We start from the raw sequence: 15730 nt of genomic DNA on the forward strand, positions 1-15730 counted from the left end.
GTAATTATTGACAGTCAGTTGAATTTGTGATATGATCAGAAGTGACTGAAGTTATCTATGAAGGTGCCCACAATTCAAGGTTTGTTATGGCTTAACTACAAATATCTAAAGACACCATCTCATCTCATCTCATCTCATCATCTCTAGCCGCTTTATCCTTCTACAGGGTCGCAGGCAAGCTGGAGCCTATCCCAGCTGACTACGGGCAAAAGGCGGGGTACACCCTGGACAAGTCGCCAGGTCATCACAGGGCTGACACATAGACACAGACAACCATTCGCACTCACATTCACACCTACGGTCAATTTAGAGTCACCAGTTAACCTAACCTGCATGTCTTTGGACTGTGGGGGAAACCGGAGCACCCGGAGGAAACCCGCGCGGACACGGGGAGAACATGCAAACTCCGCACAGAAAGGCCCTCGCCGGCCATGGGGCTCGAATCCGGACCTTCTTGCTGTGAGGCGCCAGCGCTAACCACTACACCACCGTGCCGCCCCCTAAAGACACCAAAGAATCGGATTTTCAGTTAACGTTTCAGGGATCAACAACTGATCCTTAACGTGCACAGCAGCAGAAATTCCAGCTTCCAGTACCTAAGCAATTATAATAAACCCTTTCCTATATCAAGATGAGATTTTGTTTTCGATTATTGTGACCATAATCCAGAGTAGTGCTAAGAGACTTTAGAACTTGTGCTAAAAGACTTTTGTGCTAAATAACCAGATACCGCCAAAACATAACTATTTAATTCACATTTTTTTCACACCTATCTACATTTAGACCAAAACATTGTGTGAAAAGTGTTTCTAAACTAAATATATTATGGACACTGAACTTTAAGGGCATTAAGGTGTGGGTTACATAAGGAATAACGCACACAAGCGTAAAGTGGATTATCTGCATATTACAGCATGTCCAAAGTGTGTTATTCAACTTATGCCACAGCAATTTGCCAACGATTACAAATTATATTTATTAATTATTAACACCATGTTGTGCTTTTTAACTCCTTACAGTTACATTTAATGTTGTGGAACATCTGCGAGACAAGTTGCTTTTATCACTTACGTTCCAGCAACAATGATCCAGTCGTTCCCTCACCAGCCTCTCCTTTTCTCTCAAAGTTAATGAGACACAAAAAAAACAGCTTGTCTTTTTACTGAGAAACAGCAAAGTGTAACTTCCTCTGTCCTGAAGACTTTCTCATGCAGTGAAACTTTACAAAGTACTGGCACCTCGGGGTAAAGGGAACATTTCTGAGCTCTTTCCTTAAAACTAGATTGCTTTTCAGGTTTTTCAAGTGTAGGTCATAAAAATAATTTTTAATTAAAAATAATTATTTTTGTTTAGTGGACCGAAAGTTACTGAATTTGAATCACAGACTTCCAATTTTGTTAGGTTTTTTTAAATAGAACAATTAATGAATTTGGAGCCACATGGCCCTAAATTCTCCGCTATTTTTTCCTGCTTCACCATGACCCAATTCAAGATATTATGTCATGCATCATGTGGTGGGCTTTCCCTGTTCACACAAGGCATTGTGGGATACAAATTTAAAACAGGAAAGGAAAATGGAGGATGCGAGTGTGCAAATGAAATGTGAAAGATTAGCTACGGTAACAGAAAGCGAGAAGAAAAGACGTTATGTTATATACGAAGGAAAGGAAACGCAGGACCAAACTAATAAATATTGGCACTCAGCGAGCACCTCGGTGTGATCAGCTGTTCATTTAGCAACAGAACGATGGAACTGTCAGTGCACGCTCAAAGGTAAACCTGTGCATGCGCACACACGGACTTCCTCTGTCTGCTTGACTGTGCAAAGCGAGCGATTTCATGCACATTATTTGCTTTAAAGTGCATATCACGGGTAAATTCAGTAGCAAGATCAATGTAATTCTCCTATTTTATATTAAACTTTGGTCAAATATGTGTCACATTTTGCATTCTCTGCAATTTTTTTACCTTGTGCAATACCAGAAAAATTCAGTTGAAATCAAGCCATTTGAGGCGAATTGGTCCGCCTCTGAAAAAACTTTGCTTTTGAATTTCCCGGGAAACATTGATTTTCGTGACGTCATCTGCGGGACGCCACCTTCTGAATCCTACGTCAGCGCTGGTTTGTTTATGAGAAAACGACCTGGTGGTTTTCTGCAAATTTCTTCAACGCTATCACATAATTATTAAAATGGTTAACAGATGTATCGTAGGAGGGTGTAGCAACACCAATCTTGATGGGATTAGTACTCATCGTTTCCCAAAAGACCGGACAATGAGAGAGCTTGGTCTACACAGGCTGTGCACTGAAACTGCACAAGATCGCGCAGCCTGCTGGTGCTTCCGCAGATGTCGTTACAAATCTGGCTCCAGACTCCCTTGGGATTTTTCCAGACGCATTTTGTTATTTTATTTTTTTCTGCTGTAGACAGATGGCCTTGTGCAAAATTACCCTTCTGGATGAGTGTGTAAAGGGACATACTTTCATATAAAAAACACGAAATTGGTCCAGAATATGCACTTTAATCCCCTCAAATTAAATAACTTCCCAGCCACAGAATGGCCTGATATTTTGTGAGATATTACAGGAATAAACATATATCACAATGACCAAATTTCAGAGGGAACTAACCGATTTTATGAAATCGAAAGGCCGTCTAGCTTTAATATAATCCTACTGTTTACATGACTGCTGAAACTACTTTCCAAGCCGTGTGTTATATAAAATGAATGCACAACTCCTAACCAATCAGATTTGAGAATTCAAATGCGCTGTGTTTCATTAATATAAATAGAATGCACAGGGGCGGCATGATGGTGTAGTGGTTAGCGCTGTCGCCTCACAGCAAGAAGGTCCGGGTTCGAGCCCCGTGGCCGGCGAGGGCCTTTCTGTGTGGAGTTTGCATGTTCTCCCCGTGTCCGCGTGGGTTTCCTCCGGGTGCTCCGGTTTCCCCCACAGTCCAAAGACATGCAGGTTAGGTTAACTGGTGACACTAAATTGACCGTAGGTGTGAATGTGAATGGTTGTCTGTGTCTATGTGTCAGCCCTGTGATGACCTGGCGACTTGTCCAGGGTGTACCCCGCCTTTCGCCCGTAGTCAGCTGGGATAGGCTCCTGCGACCCTGTAGAAGGATAAAGTGGCTAGAGATAATGAGATGAGATGAGATAAGAATGCACAGGTCCGTGATTGATTAATTCATATGACAGCATGGCTACCGTGAAACAACAACATTCGCACAAGATTTCACTAAAACACAGCACAGTTTGGTGATTTCTGTGCTCACTACCTTGAAAAGATGATTAATAACTACGTATTGAATTTATTCGGTTGTTAATGAATTCAATATTCGGTTAAATCACTCAGTTGAGCTCTACTACAGACATAGAGGAGTACAGTTAAGCTCAAGTTGATGATTAATGATGAGGGTCAAATGATTGATGAAGCAACAAAATGTCACATAAGAAACATGGAAATGTTTATGAAATGTTTTATTTCATGGCTCTTGAAATATCTGTGTGGTTTTGCCATTATCTATTATAAAACTGTTTTTAGTTGTGTAAAAAAAAAATAAAATCCTAGAGATAATGAGATGAGATGTTTAAACAGTGTGATTTTTATAGCTAATTTGTTTAACTTATAGTATTGAAAAGTGTTAAAAAGCGCTATACAAATAAAATCTAGCATTATTTCAAAACTATGCAACGAAACATTTTGCCCGTCTTGGCAGTTGTAAGTTCCGCTTTCAGCATGAAAATTTAATTTCCTTCTTTTTATAGCATTTTATGAATTTCTATTAATTTCCTCGAAAACAAGTAATGTTTTTTATTTCTTAACCTTAGGAAATCACCTGTATTTTTTTTTTTTTAATTAAACCTGAACCACAAAATAGCGTCCAATTAAACCCTGATTCTTTTCCATCCAAGCTTCTAGACCTAAAATACATTCTTGTTTATTTTCTCTACAGAAAACTGGAGTAAAGATCTGAAGCAGTGGCGATCGACAGCTGTTGTGTATCAGCGTGTGTGCGCCCACCTGCTGTGTGTGTGTTTGTGTCTCCTTGCTACCCTTGACCTGAGTGAAGTGTCACCATGTTCTGGACTCTTCTCCTGGCACTGATCCTGTTGCTGGTGCTCCAGGCCCAGTTGTACGTGTGTCTGCGGGAGCTCAGATCCTCCACGACCTCTGTGATCTCAGCGAACCCGGGTGAGACCAGCAACAGCAGCACCTCACGACGCTTACCAGGTGCCATCATCATCGGAGTACGCAAGGGTGGCACCAGAGCCCTGCTGGAGATGCTGAACCTGCATCCAGATGTCGAGGTAGCCAAGGCTGAAGTGCACTACTTCAACTTGGATGAAAACTTCCACAAGGGTTTGGACTGGTACCGTGCTCAGATGCCTCTCACTCTTGCTGGGCAGGTGACTGTAGAAAAGACTCCAGGTTATTTCACAGCACCTGTAGTTCCAGCCAGAATGTGGTCAATGAATCCAGCAGTGAAGCTACTCCTGATCGTCCGTGACCCAGCCGAGAGGCTTGTGTCAGACTACACACAGGTTCTGCACAACCGCATCCAGCAGAACAAGCCGTACCAACCTCTGGAGGAACTGCTCCTGCGCCGAGGACACATCAACCCCAACTACAAGGCCCTCCAGAGAAGCCTTTACCACCAACACTTGGCCAGGTGGCTGGCGCTTTTCCCCAGAGAGCAGATCCATATTGTTGATGGAGAGGCATTAATCCGGGACCCATTCCCAGAACTTCAGAAAGCAGAGAAATTCCTGGAACTTCCACCACGGATAATGCCAGATAACTTCTACTTCAACACCACTAAAGGGTTTTACTGCCTACTTTCTGCAGGACATGACAAATGCCTTGACGAATCAAAAGGAAGACCGCACGCACCCCTCAGCAACGAAGCTTTCCAAAAGCTCTGTCGGTTCCTCAAGTTGCCCAATCAGATCTTTTTTAGGATGGTGGGTCAGACTTTTGACTGGTGCTGATGAAAAATTTTGGACTGGGTTTTAAAACTGTAGACAAAATCTGCCATGAAACATCCTGTCTGCTCAGAACTCGATACGATATTTGACTAACATCTGGGTTTATTCCAATCTGAGCTTCTAACCAAACTTGGTTTATTCCAACCAAGTCCAAGAACTGAGCTGAAAAAGAAAAATAAGAGCACAAATGTGGAAAACAGACCGGGTCCCTGGCACAAAGGTTCCTCCTGGTGTTGGTTATGCAGAACTGCAGCAAACCTGATTTTGAAATTCAGGGCTATGGATTAAATGGACTTGGGCTGTAGATCAGGGTTTAGTAAGCTTATCCACAGATTATCTGATTGGTTTTAACAGAAACCGACAGTTGCACCGGCACTTTGTGGATATGACTGTTGAGGCCTGCTGTAGACTAACTATGTTTAAAATGTTAATACATGTAAATTAAAAAAAAAAAAACAACCCACAGCTGCTGAGGGACATATGGTTTCCACAGAAATACTCACATTACCAATAATGCAAATGTTACGTAGCTTATACTTTGTGTATTTTGTGTACTTTACAAAGGTTTGTACAAACATACGACTCTCGCACCATAATCATTGTAGTAACTAATCAGGTTCTCACTCTTGCCATTTGTAACATTAATCTGTACTTGAATGTTTTGTCTGCCATTTGGAAAAGAAGTTTCTATTTTTAAACACTCCAAAATAATATTCTGTCTCTATGCAGTTTTTACTCAATTTGTCAATGGACAAAAATGTCCAAAATCATGGATTAGGATCAAAATGAACACCGTACACACAGTCAGGAATATGATTTATTCATCATGCTATCCACATTGACTGGATATGAGCAATCACACGCTCTGATTGGCTACTCTACAACTAGGCTATCAGCTCATATACCGTGAGTAGAGAAAAACAAAATGGCAGAACATGTTGCTGAACCAACCGAGGACGAAATAACTCGATTTGAAAACAAAACCCCAAAAAATATTTAAAAAAAACAAAAAAGCAACAAAATATGGAATAAAAGTATTTGATGGTAAGAACACACCTTTTTTTATTTTTCAAGAATTATTGTAGCATGTTTCACAAACTGCTACTGTCATTTTGCCAGTTTGTTTACATTCCATTTTATCGGACGTTTTGTATTAAGTTTTTATTTATCGCATTTGCAAAAAATAAAAATAACAATACGGTCAGTGATGGTGTAGCTCACTCGGGCCCCGTCTAGTCCAGAAGGAACGATCTAAAGTGAGCCATCTTGCGCAATAAATGTTGCAAGCTACTGTACATACACTATATACAAGCTATATCCACCCTAGGAATACTGACCTATTTACTAGAAAGAATCCAAAACGGCGAGGAATTCACAGAGAAGCAGTGATTTTTGTTGAACTGCTCATTAAGGCTTAATTAGTCCATAACTTCATTAATAATTGTAATTTAGCAAATCTGGGTATAAGCTATATGCACCCTAGGTACCCCTACCTTCATGCCAGAAAGAATCAAAATCAGTGCAGAATTGAGGGAGAAGCAGCGATGTGTGGAAACTGCTTGTTAGGGATTGATTGATTAATTAGTCCATATCTTCATTATTAATTGCAATTATGCAAATTTAGGTAGAAGCTATATGTATCCCAGGCAGACCTACCTTCTTGCCAAAAAGAACAAAACTCGGTGAAGAATTGAAAGAGAAGTAATTTTTTTTGTGAAACGTGGACAACACGCAATAGCATAAACTTATTGCCCGTCAGCCAGATGATCTAAGAACGCTCGGTTTCTCAAAATCAAGTGAATGTGGATTGAATATAAGTTATTCCACTCAGTCTCGTCATACATGGCTTATAGTCAACTCGGTGCTACGCGCCTCGTCGGCCATCAGCTCCTGTACGACTCGATTTCGTGGAATAACTTATATATCATTCAGTTCCTCTGATTGCTTTTCCAAACCAAAGGGCCATGATTTTGTCTTCAGCAAAGAAGAGGAATGGTTTCATCCACCATCACTGGAGCAAAGATCATCATGTTGAGGGAAACATACAGTACCCAGTGATCATTTTGGTTCAATTTCAGTCAAGAAACAAATTTCTCAGCTATAACTCTGCCTTTCTAAACATTCATATTTCTGAAATCATCACAACTGTATGTGTTCATAATCATGCTGTATTTGTACTTCTGACTGCACTGATAAGCCTCAAACTGTGCTGAAGGGCGTTCAATGAAGCTCCATCATGGAGGTTTAGCAGAACAGTGAGTAATACCCTCAGTCATACTAAACACTCCAGAGAATTGTTGCACAAGTGATATATAACCTCATATCACCAGGAAACAATTGGAATGGTCTCACAATCTCCTGGAAAATAGTGCTATCACTTAATCCAGTCCTTATTTACCATCAGTGATTTTTCATTCATTCATCTTCAGTAACCAGTTTGTCCTGGTCAGGGCTGCAGTGGCTCCAGAGTGCCAATCCCAGGGGACACTGGGTGAATTTCATGAGCTGATGAACCCTAACCACCGTACCACCAGAGAGGACACCAGTCCATCACAAGGCACCTTAGACACACATTCAACATACATTACAAAAACCCACATACAGTACTGTGCAAAAACTTTAAAGGCACCCCATTTTTTTTTTTAAATATAGATTTCTATTTTAAATGATTTCTACACTATTGACTCAAACATTACAAAAATACTTTGGAGTTCCAAACATTCGTTTTCCAGCAAAATTTAAATGTTAAAGGAAGGGGGAAAAAAAAAAAAAAAGTTTGTATCTGAGCAGCATATTTCATAAGAGACCACTTTTCAGATTAAAAAAAAAGAAACCATAATGAAGGCTACTGGGTTTGGGTGCAAAATGAAGTGAGTGTGACAGTCAAAGTGTCCAGAAGAACTGTGGCTGGTTCTGGAAGATGCTCAGTAAAACCTACAGCTCATTTCCTTCTATATAAAACTGCACTCATCAGACCCGAGACCTTTTTTTTAAATATATATAAAGCAAAGGGTCGTCTTGCACCATATATTGACTTCATTTATTATGGCTTACTCTTTACAGTACATGCTGAAACTTCATAATTTTTAAGCCATTTTTGGTCTACGGCATTTCTTTACACGTACCCAAGACTTTTGTACAGTCCTGTATATATTTAGAACACCACTGAGCAACAGTGGTAAAGAAAAATTTGATAATTATCCATGTAGGGAACAAGATCACTTCATCTGGAGAGAAATTACAATATTTTACTCCAAACTTGTTTCCTTTTCATATTCAACTTGTGTACTAGATCCATTATCTACACAATTCCTTAAACAAATCCTACCAGAAGCTATACTCAACTCAACTCTTAGTCATTCATGTCCCAAAATCGCTTGAACTATCAAACCTCCCCTTTAATCACCAAGACCACAGAAAACGTAGCACAGCAGCCAAGCTCTGGATCCACCATGACCCTGATCAGGGCAAAGTGGTTACTGACTGAAGTGAGCGAGCTGATTTATTGTAGATTATACAGGATAAAATGTACCATGCCTGGAATAAGCTGAAGGATTGGAAAGGGGAAGGAAAAAAACCCCAAACTTTTTGTAAAAAATGTTTTTATCAGTTCCATTTTTCAGTATAAAACACTTCCATAACTCTGGCCAATCAAACAAATTCACTTTCATAACAGGACAAAAATCACAATTCCTGCATGTCTCTCTAAAATAGCTTTGAACACAGGGATGTGGCTTTAAACTAAATTTTGTAGATGACAAACTAACAAATTACTCAGGGTTAGCTAATACGACATGAATATTAATTTAAAAAAATAGAAAAAGAACGGATGAACGAACTAATGCAAGTTTATCTGATCACAGTCCGAACACAAGTCCTTGAGTCCAGCACACCACAATGATGGTGTTTATGCAGTCTTCTGCTGGCCCTTCTTGCCAATCAGGGACTTGTGGATGTGAGGGATCACACCTGCAAAACACACACACAGCTATTAAATCAATCGAGCTCAGACGGAGCACTGAAATTGAAAGAAAATGTCTCTCTACATCCTTTTGCTTTGTATAATAAGCAAGCCGCTTGGTAACGTTTTAAGCGTCGCCATTCGAACAAGTACTGAAAGCGTCCCAACTCACCGCCACCAGCGATGGTAGCCTTGATGAGGGAGTCCAACTCCTCGTCTCCACGAATGGCCAGTTGTAGATGGCGGGGAGTGATACGCTTCACCTTCAAGTCTTTGGAGGCGTTTCCTGCCAATTCCAGTACCTAAGTCGACACAACCACGGTCAATCATTTCCATATGGTTGAAGATTTATCCTATTGAGGAAGCAACATCACACAAAACACCTGCATCTTCTCTATTATGTGACCCAACTGCATCTCAATCTACACTTGAAACGGGCACCAAAATTTCAGTCCACAGCCTTTGCATTTCCTCCATAAAAAAAATCACCTTTTCCCTCTCCTCATCTTTGTAACATGTCCTACAAAATCACTTCTGCTGTAAAGCAGGAAACTCATTTCCCTTTACTAGCCTCAACTCTGAAATACTTACTATGAAACAAGATTTTAATCACTGCAGAGTATCTTAAGCTAGCCCCGTCTGGTGACCCCGTCACGTCTGCTCCTTCTTCAGTGAAAACGTTCAGAGTGCGAGCATGGGGCAGCATGGTTCCTGTCCCAAAATGTTTTGATTAGTACTTGGTGCACTTCCCATTTTTGGCCACTAGGTGACAATAAGGCTACAGAAACTAACCGTGTCCGAAATCGCCCACTCGTTCACTACTCCCTATAGCCTAGGTCACAACCGGACGTACGATTTTTTTGGCCATGCGATTTTTGGCATTTCCCCAAATCGCTGTGTTTTTTTTGTTCATGGAGAAAGACGCACGTTGGCCGCAAGTTTGTCTTGCAACCTGAAGAAAACATAAGCGCCCGTAGAGTTTGTTTGACATGACAAAGAACCTCTGTGGCCAGTCTATGACTCGAAAATCAGCACGTCACACGCGCGCCCTCCATGCGTCTCTTGCACGTAGACCGGCCATAGGAGCACGTACGGCCGGCTGTGACCGAGGCTTATATAGGGAATTACTATATAGAGGACTATATAATGAGCTCACTGATGAAATGGAGGAAGAGAGGGGGAACCCACCCTTTCGGATACTGTCCGTCACACTGGTATTTACATCGTTACTGTTGCACAATTAAAACGTGCCAGGTCAGTCGGCTGGTGGGTTTTCAAAATAAATACATACTATACTGAGCACATTCATAAATACAAAGTACCTGCATCTTTCAGTTCTTTTAAATCAAGGCAGCAGCAAAGAAAGCATTCAGCCTTTTATTAAATCAAATTTGAGGCTTTTGATTTGATGTCTTTCAGCACGGCCGCAATGCATGATGGGATACATTGCTTGGTTAGTGACCATCGGTTGTACACTACTTTTCATGATGCATTGTGGGATACTTTGAGTGCACTATATAGGGTGTAATAATTCTCACTATACATTCAGACAGCACTACAAAATGGCAAACTCACTATATAGTGAGTAGGAAGTGATTTCGGACACAGGATAAGTTGTTGTTTTTAATTCAAAATAAAGGCTTGACAATTCTTCTACAGAAGAGAAGCACACAACAGCTGGAAAGACAAGCAACTCAATGGAACACTGGCTTATTTACTCAAATCGCAACATTTTAATTTGTAACTCAAAACCGAGGGCGGCACGGTGGTGTAGTGGTTAGCGCTGCCGCCTCACAGCAAGAAGGTCCTGGGTTCGAGCCCCATGGCCGGCGAGGGCCTTTCTGTGCAGAGTTTGCATGTTCTCCCCGTGTCCGCGTGGGTTTCCTCCGGGTGCTCCGGTTTCCCCCACAGTCCAAAGACATGCAGGTTAGGTTAACTGGTGACTCTAAATTGACCGTAGGTGTGAATGTGAGTGTGAATGGTTGTCTGTGTCTATGTGTCAGCCCTGTGATGACCTGGCGACTTGTCCAGGGTGTACCCCGCCTTTCGCCCATAGTCAGCTGGGATAGGCTCCAGCTTGCCTGCGACCCTGTAGAAGGATAAAGCGGCTAGAGATAATGAGATGAGATGAGAACTCAAAACCGCCAATCAGCATTACAACAGAATTTTTAGGCTCATTGTGTTGAGCTTGAGGACTTGATTGCGATTAGTATTTACTGAACGGCATGGTGTATATACGGCAGGGCTTTATGGATGAGCCGCCACTGCTTCTGATAAACCTCACACTTTGTAATCATGAGACTAAAGGAATGATACCACAAAATTACACCAGACTGATGAGTAACTGCCTTTACCTCAGCTGTGAGATATTCAAGAATGGCAGCGCTGTACACGGCTGCCGTAGCTCCCACTCGCCCATGACTAGTAGTGCGGGTCTTCAGATGTCTGTGGATACGACCCACAGGGAACTACAAAGAGAGGCATCATTTACTACTGGGCAATAGTCATAATCGGATTGATTTCGCTAAAGAAACTCAAAATGCGGCTGCCAAGTCACTATTTAAAAAAAAAAAAAAAAAGATGTGCTTTTGGCATGATGAACACAGTCACAAGCTCACAGTCATAAGTCAAAACAAAACCAACGACTGTAATATAATCCAGCTCAACCTTGACAAACCTGCTTTACTACCAAAACAGAGATTACAGAAATGTTAATGATCTTTCAGTTTATAGATGCACCATAAACCACATTTCAGTAGAATTAAACTATGAACTAGTCAAATGCTTATTTACTCGTGTACAATATATCATTATCTACTGTGCTAAAATACTGCCCAATATCTTCAAGCTCAATTATTGTGCTTACTAAATCAGTTATAAATTTGATTATATATATTTGAAGCAATATGGGATTTTACTCTATTAAAAAAAAAAAAGTCAAAGAAAATGCCATTTTCTCGTGATTTAAAATTAATTCTAAACCAAGAACAAACAGGTGTACACTGTCAACATAGTAAACATTAGTATTAACACTGGCACTTACCTGAAGTCCAGCCCTTTGAGAGCGAGACACTGCTTTCGCCTTGGCTTTGCCACTGTCCTTTCCTGCCTTGCCACCAGCCTGGGATTTTAATGAAATACAACCAGTTAGTTTTCACTCCGGAGTGAGCAAACATGCAGTTTTATTCTGACAAAATCAATCGAAACACCCATGCAACACTTCTAATCTTTTGAATCATAAAAATATAGTATAATGTCATTCTAAACTCATAAAACTTAAAGGGACTGTGTATGGTCTCACACTTTCACTCCTCACTATGGCATTATGTACTATATGATACACTTAACTGTTATAGCTCTAAACTACTGGATAATAAAACGTTAGAGACGCAGCAAATATAAAAGCAATATAGGATTAACTGGCCAGTCATCTAAACCGTTCAGATGAAAATCTTCAACCTGTCTTGTCACTATATACAGGACCCAATCAAAAGTTTGGACACACCTGATTCAGTGGGTTGGGTTTTTTTTTTTTTTTTTTTTATAAAAAGAGTCACTTCATGTCTTAAAAAGTAAATGATGGCTGTCATTTCTCTTTACTTAGTTGAGCAGTTCTTGATATATGGATTACTACAGTTGTGTTGAATAGCACTATTTACTGTAATTATTTACTGTTTGAGCTCAAACACATTAAAGTGGGGTTTACATTAGACCGTATCAGCGGATCATCAGATTAACGTTTTTAAAAACAATTAGTGCACACAGCAACGCCAATACACGATTCGCGTGCACACAGCAACGCCAATACACGGATACGCTAATCACATGACTAATCGGCACGCAAGTTGAAATGTGTCAGTGCGGCTCATCGCTTCTTCCTCAGCGGCTGCGCTCCAAATCACTCCGCCCTGAACAGCGAGTGCCCTCTGGAGGGTGCGCACTCCGGCCCTGCGCAGCTCACAGAGCGCGCGAGTGAAGCGCACGAGCAGTGATTCGGGACTGGGCCGCTGTGCGCAAGTCACTGACCACTTGCAAGTGGAAGGATGGCAAGCCTAAAGACAATCATAACTACACAATGGGCAGTATTTGCATCAGTATTTGCAGTATTTTCATACTTTTATACTCTTCAATGAAAGGTGATACAAGGCGGAAGTCCACGCCGTTTTTCAGCAATCGTGTCACATGACCAACGCCAGCGAATCAGGAAGGTGGATGTCACAGTGACGTTGTCCAATGACGACGCCAGCTAGAGCTTAGCACAGCGTATCCGCGTATTCTCAATATTTACACAGCACCGGACCAGACACGATCTGGATTGAATACGTGGACCCTGGCGGATTCCTGTTTCCCGGCGTTCTAATGTAAACGGACAGTGCATCCGCGAAGAAAACGAGACAGATACGGTCTAATGTAAACTTGGCCTAAGGCAGCAAGAAATTAATCCACTAATTAACTTGACAAGGTATTCCAGGTGACCACCTCGTGAAGCTGGTTAAGATAATGCCAATAGTCTGCAAAGCATCAAGGTAAACGGTGGCTATTTTGAAGAACCTAAAATATGAAAAACACTTCACCAGATAATCCAATATATTTTTTCATAATTTTGATTTCTACATTGTAGACAAGTCAAAATACAGAAAATCCTATGAATGGAGTAGGTGTCCAAGCTTCTGAATGGTACTCTGTGTATATATATATATATATATATATATATATATATATATATATATATATATATGTGTGTGTATATATATATATATATATATATATATATGTATGTGTGTGTATATATATATATATATATATATATATATATATATATATATATATATATATATATGTGTGTGTGTGTGTGTGTGTGTGTGTGTGTATATATATATATATATATATATATATATATATATATATAAATAACACACACACGTGTGTTGACCAAATGAGACCCAAAGTAACTCAAGGCAACATATTCTGTACATTTTCATTGGTTCTGGACACTTTTTGTGCGCCTACAGTTAATTTTATTTTGATATAAATAAATATAGGAGAGATCAGATAAACTGATCAGACAAATTCAAAAGAAAAGGTAAAATAAATATCCACTGTCATCTGCCTTGAATTAATATTATCGCCATGTGCGCATGCGCGAGAGAGATGAATCATTTCCGGAATCGACTCCAAGGTTTTGAAGTCGACTCATTTAGAAACGTTTGCAATTAAAGAACCGATTCATTTTGGAATCGACTCCGAAGTGAACCGAAACCACGATGCCGACTTAACTTGATATACACAACAGTACCAGTCAAAATAAGTTTGGACATGCGTACTCATTGCTATGAATGACCAAAATTTTGACTGGTATTGTTTCTAAAAACACAGTTTATGGTATTAAAATTAAAAATGTAGAGATAGGGAAAAAAAAGTATAAATACTTGCAAGCTAATTGATTCAAAAGAACACACTGCACAACGTTAAAAACCCTGTAATGTAAAGCATTTCCGTATTTCAGAGGTTGTGTCTAACATGCTATGCCTTTCCAGCATGGCGTTTTTAATCGATATGAAGTTTTGATGTAAGCTCTTGTAGCCCATGGACAGATGGAGGCATTGGTTTTAAGCGTGAAGATGTTTCCTCATCACGTGAAAACACAAATGAAAATAATCCGAGACGTTACTTTTTGTTAATTAGCGAGTTTAAGTGATTGCTATCAAAACACATCCTGGGTCGTGATAAAATAAAAGACGGTTCCTGAAACTCAATGAATGAAATAACCAGCTGGTAAAATAAACCTAGTCTAGTTAGCACACAGGGATCCAAAACAACCAGTAAAAACAAGTCTACACTGACTCCAACCCAGTTAGATAATAAACCTCATCTTGTTCGTCTAAACAAAAATACACTCTGATCATAAAAATACAATTCACGGCTTTTTTGGAGCTCAATTCCAAGTTAAATGTTAGCTAACTAACCAGGCGAGTTGTACCAGCAGCCAGGAAAGGTAAACAAACAATCTGAACCAGTGCTAGTGCTTCCGACTGAAGATTACTACCAAAAAAAATTCTTATAGTCAACCAGCTGCAATTTCCGATTACTCTAAATGACCATCCATACAAAATGAAAAATCACACCATATCACTGATGGAGAAAAAGTTGTAAGTTTTACTAAAACAAACAACAGGCTGTTTTCCGAAGCTGTTAGCGCGCGGAGAAAACGATGAAGCTAAGCTAACATATTAGCAAAAAAAAAAAAAATCACCGTTTACTCATTCAAACACTTTATATCGTCAAACGCATGCTACATTCAACAAAATGCAAAAAAATAAAGAAAGCCAAACTACTTTAAATATAAACATACCATTGTAACGGTTAGTTTGTTTAGGATGCAGATCCAAGAAGACTAAGCTAAATCAATTTGGCCTCAGACAGAGATGAACAATAAACCTCCGTTCAGAAGAGAAACACTTCAAGGTAAACGAGCAGAGACGTTGACCAATCACGTTCGGCGTTGTTGATTCGAATTTTACTATTAGCCAATAACCTTGCAGATTGCTAAACTCTTTCCCCATCCCCCACCGATGAACGGTATTTTGTACATACACAGAGTGAAGGCGGGACAAGTGTGTGAAATGGACTTAAAACTTTTTTACCCTCTCTTCAACTGAATATATATCTATAAAATATATATTTTAATTTTGCAGTTAAGATAGTAGTTTGTATTTGTTGTTGAGGTTATACGTATATACTTTAAATCTGTGAAATTAATGCACTTCGTC

The 15730-nt window shown here is 40.0% G+C and overlaps 2 protein-coding genes across 3 annotated transcripts in view; one reads left to right on the forward strand and one right to left on the reverse strand.

Annotated features, from left to right (window-relative positions):
- The window catches only part of hs3st1l2 (heparan sulfate (glucosamine) 3-O-sulfotransferase 1-like 2), a 90582-nt gene extending 84911 nt beyond the window's left edge, over positions 1-5671 (forward strand). For both annotated transcript variants that reach the window (XM_060906733.1, XM_060906734.1), the window contains exon 2: positions 3967-5671. In XM_060906733.1, coding sequence (XP_060762716.1) covers positions 4091-5002 — 912 coding nt within the window. In that variant the 5' untranslated portion in view covers positions 3967-4090 and the 3' untranslated portion in view covers positions 5003-5671. The remainder of the gene's footprint in view (positions 1-3966) is intronic.
- A 2913-nt stretch (positions 5672-8584) lies between these two features.
- On the reverse strand, positions 8585-15427 carry LOC132872514 (histone H2A.V). The gene is made up of 5 exons (XM_060907409.1): positions 15313-15427; positions 12004-12081; positions 11315-11428; positions 9133-9262; positions 8585-8968 (listed from the first exon to the last, which is right to left on the reverse strand). Exons 1-5 carry the CDS (start codon positions 15313-15315, stop codon positions 8907-8909), a joined length of 387 nt encoding a protein of 128 aa, XP_060763392.1. The 5' UTR covers positions 15316-15427; the 3' UTR covers positions 8585-8906.
- Positions 15428-15730: the final 303 nt, after the last annotated feature.

Source organism: Neoarius graeffei, chromosome 24, assembly GCF_027579695.1.
Source record: "Neoarius graeffei isolate fNeoGra1 chromosome 24, fNeoGra1.pri, whole genome shotgun sequence".
In the NCBI taxonomy this organism is placed as follows: domain Eukaryota; kingdom Metazoa; phylum Chordata; class Actinopteri; order Siluriformes; family Ariidae; genus Neoarius; species Neoarius graeffei.

Excerpts from the sequence above, each read along its gene's own strand:
- LOC132872514 (XM_060907409.1), bottom strand. Across the intron at positions 9,263-11,314 it reads TTGAATATCTCACAGCTGAG|GTACTGGAATTGGCAGGAAA; the intron begins GTAAAGGCAGTT and ends GTGTCGACTTAG. Across the intron at positions 8,969-9,132 it reads GGCTACCATCGCTGGTGGCG|GTGTGATCCCTCACATCCAC; the intron begins GTGAGTTGGGAC and ends TGTGTTTTGCAG.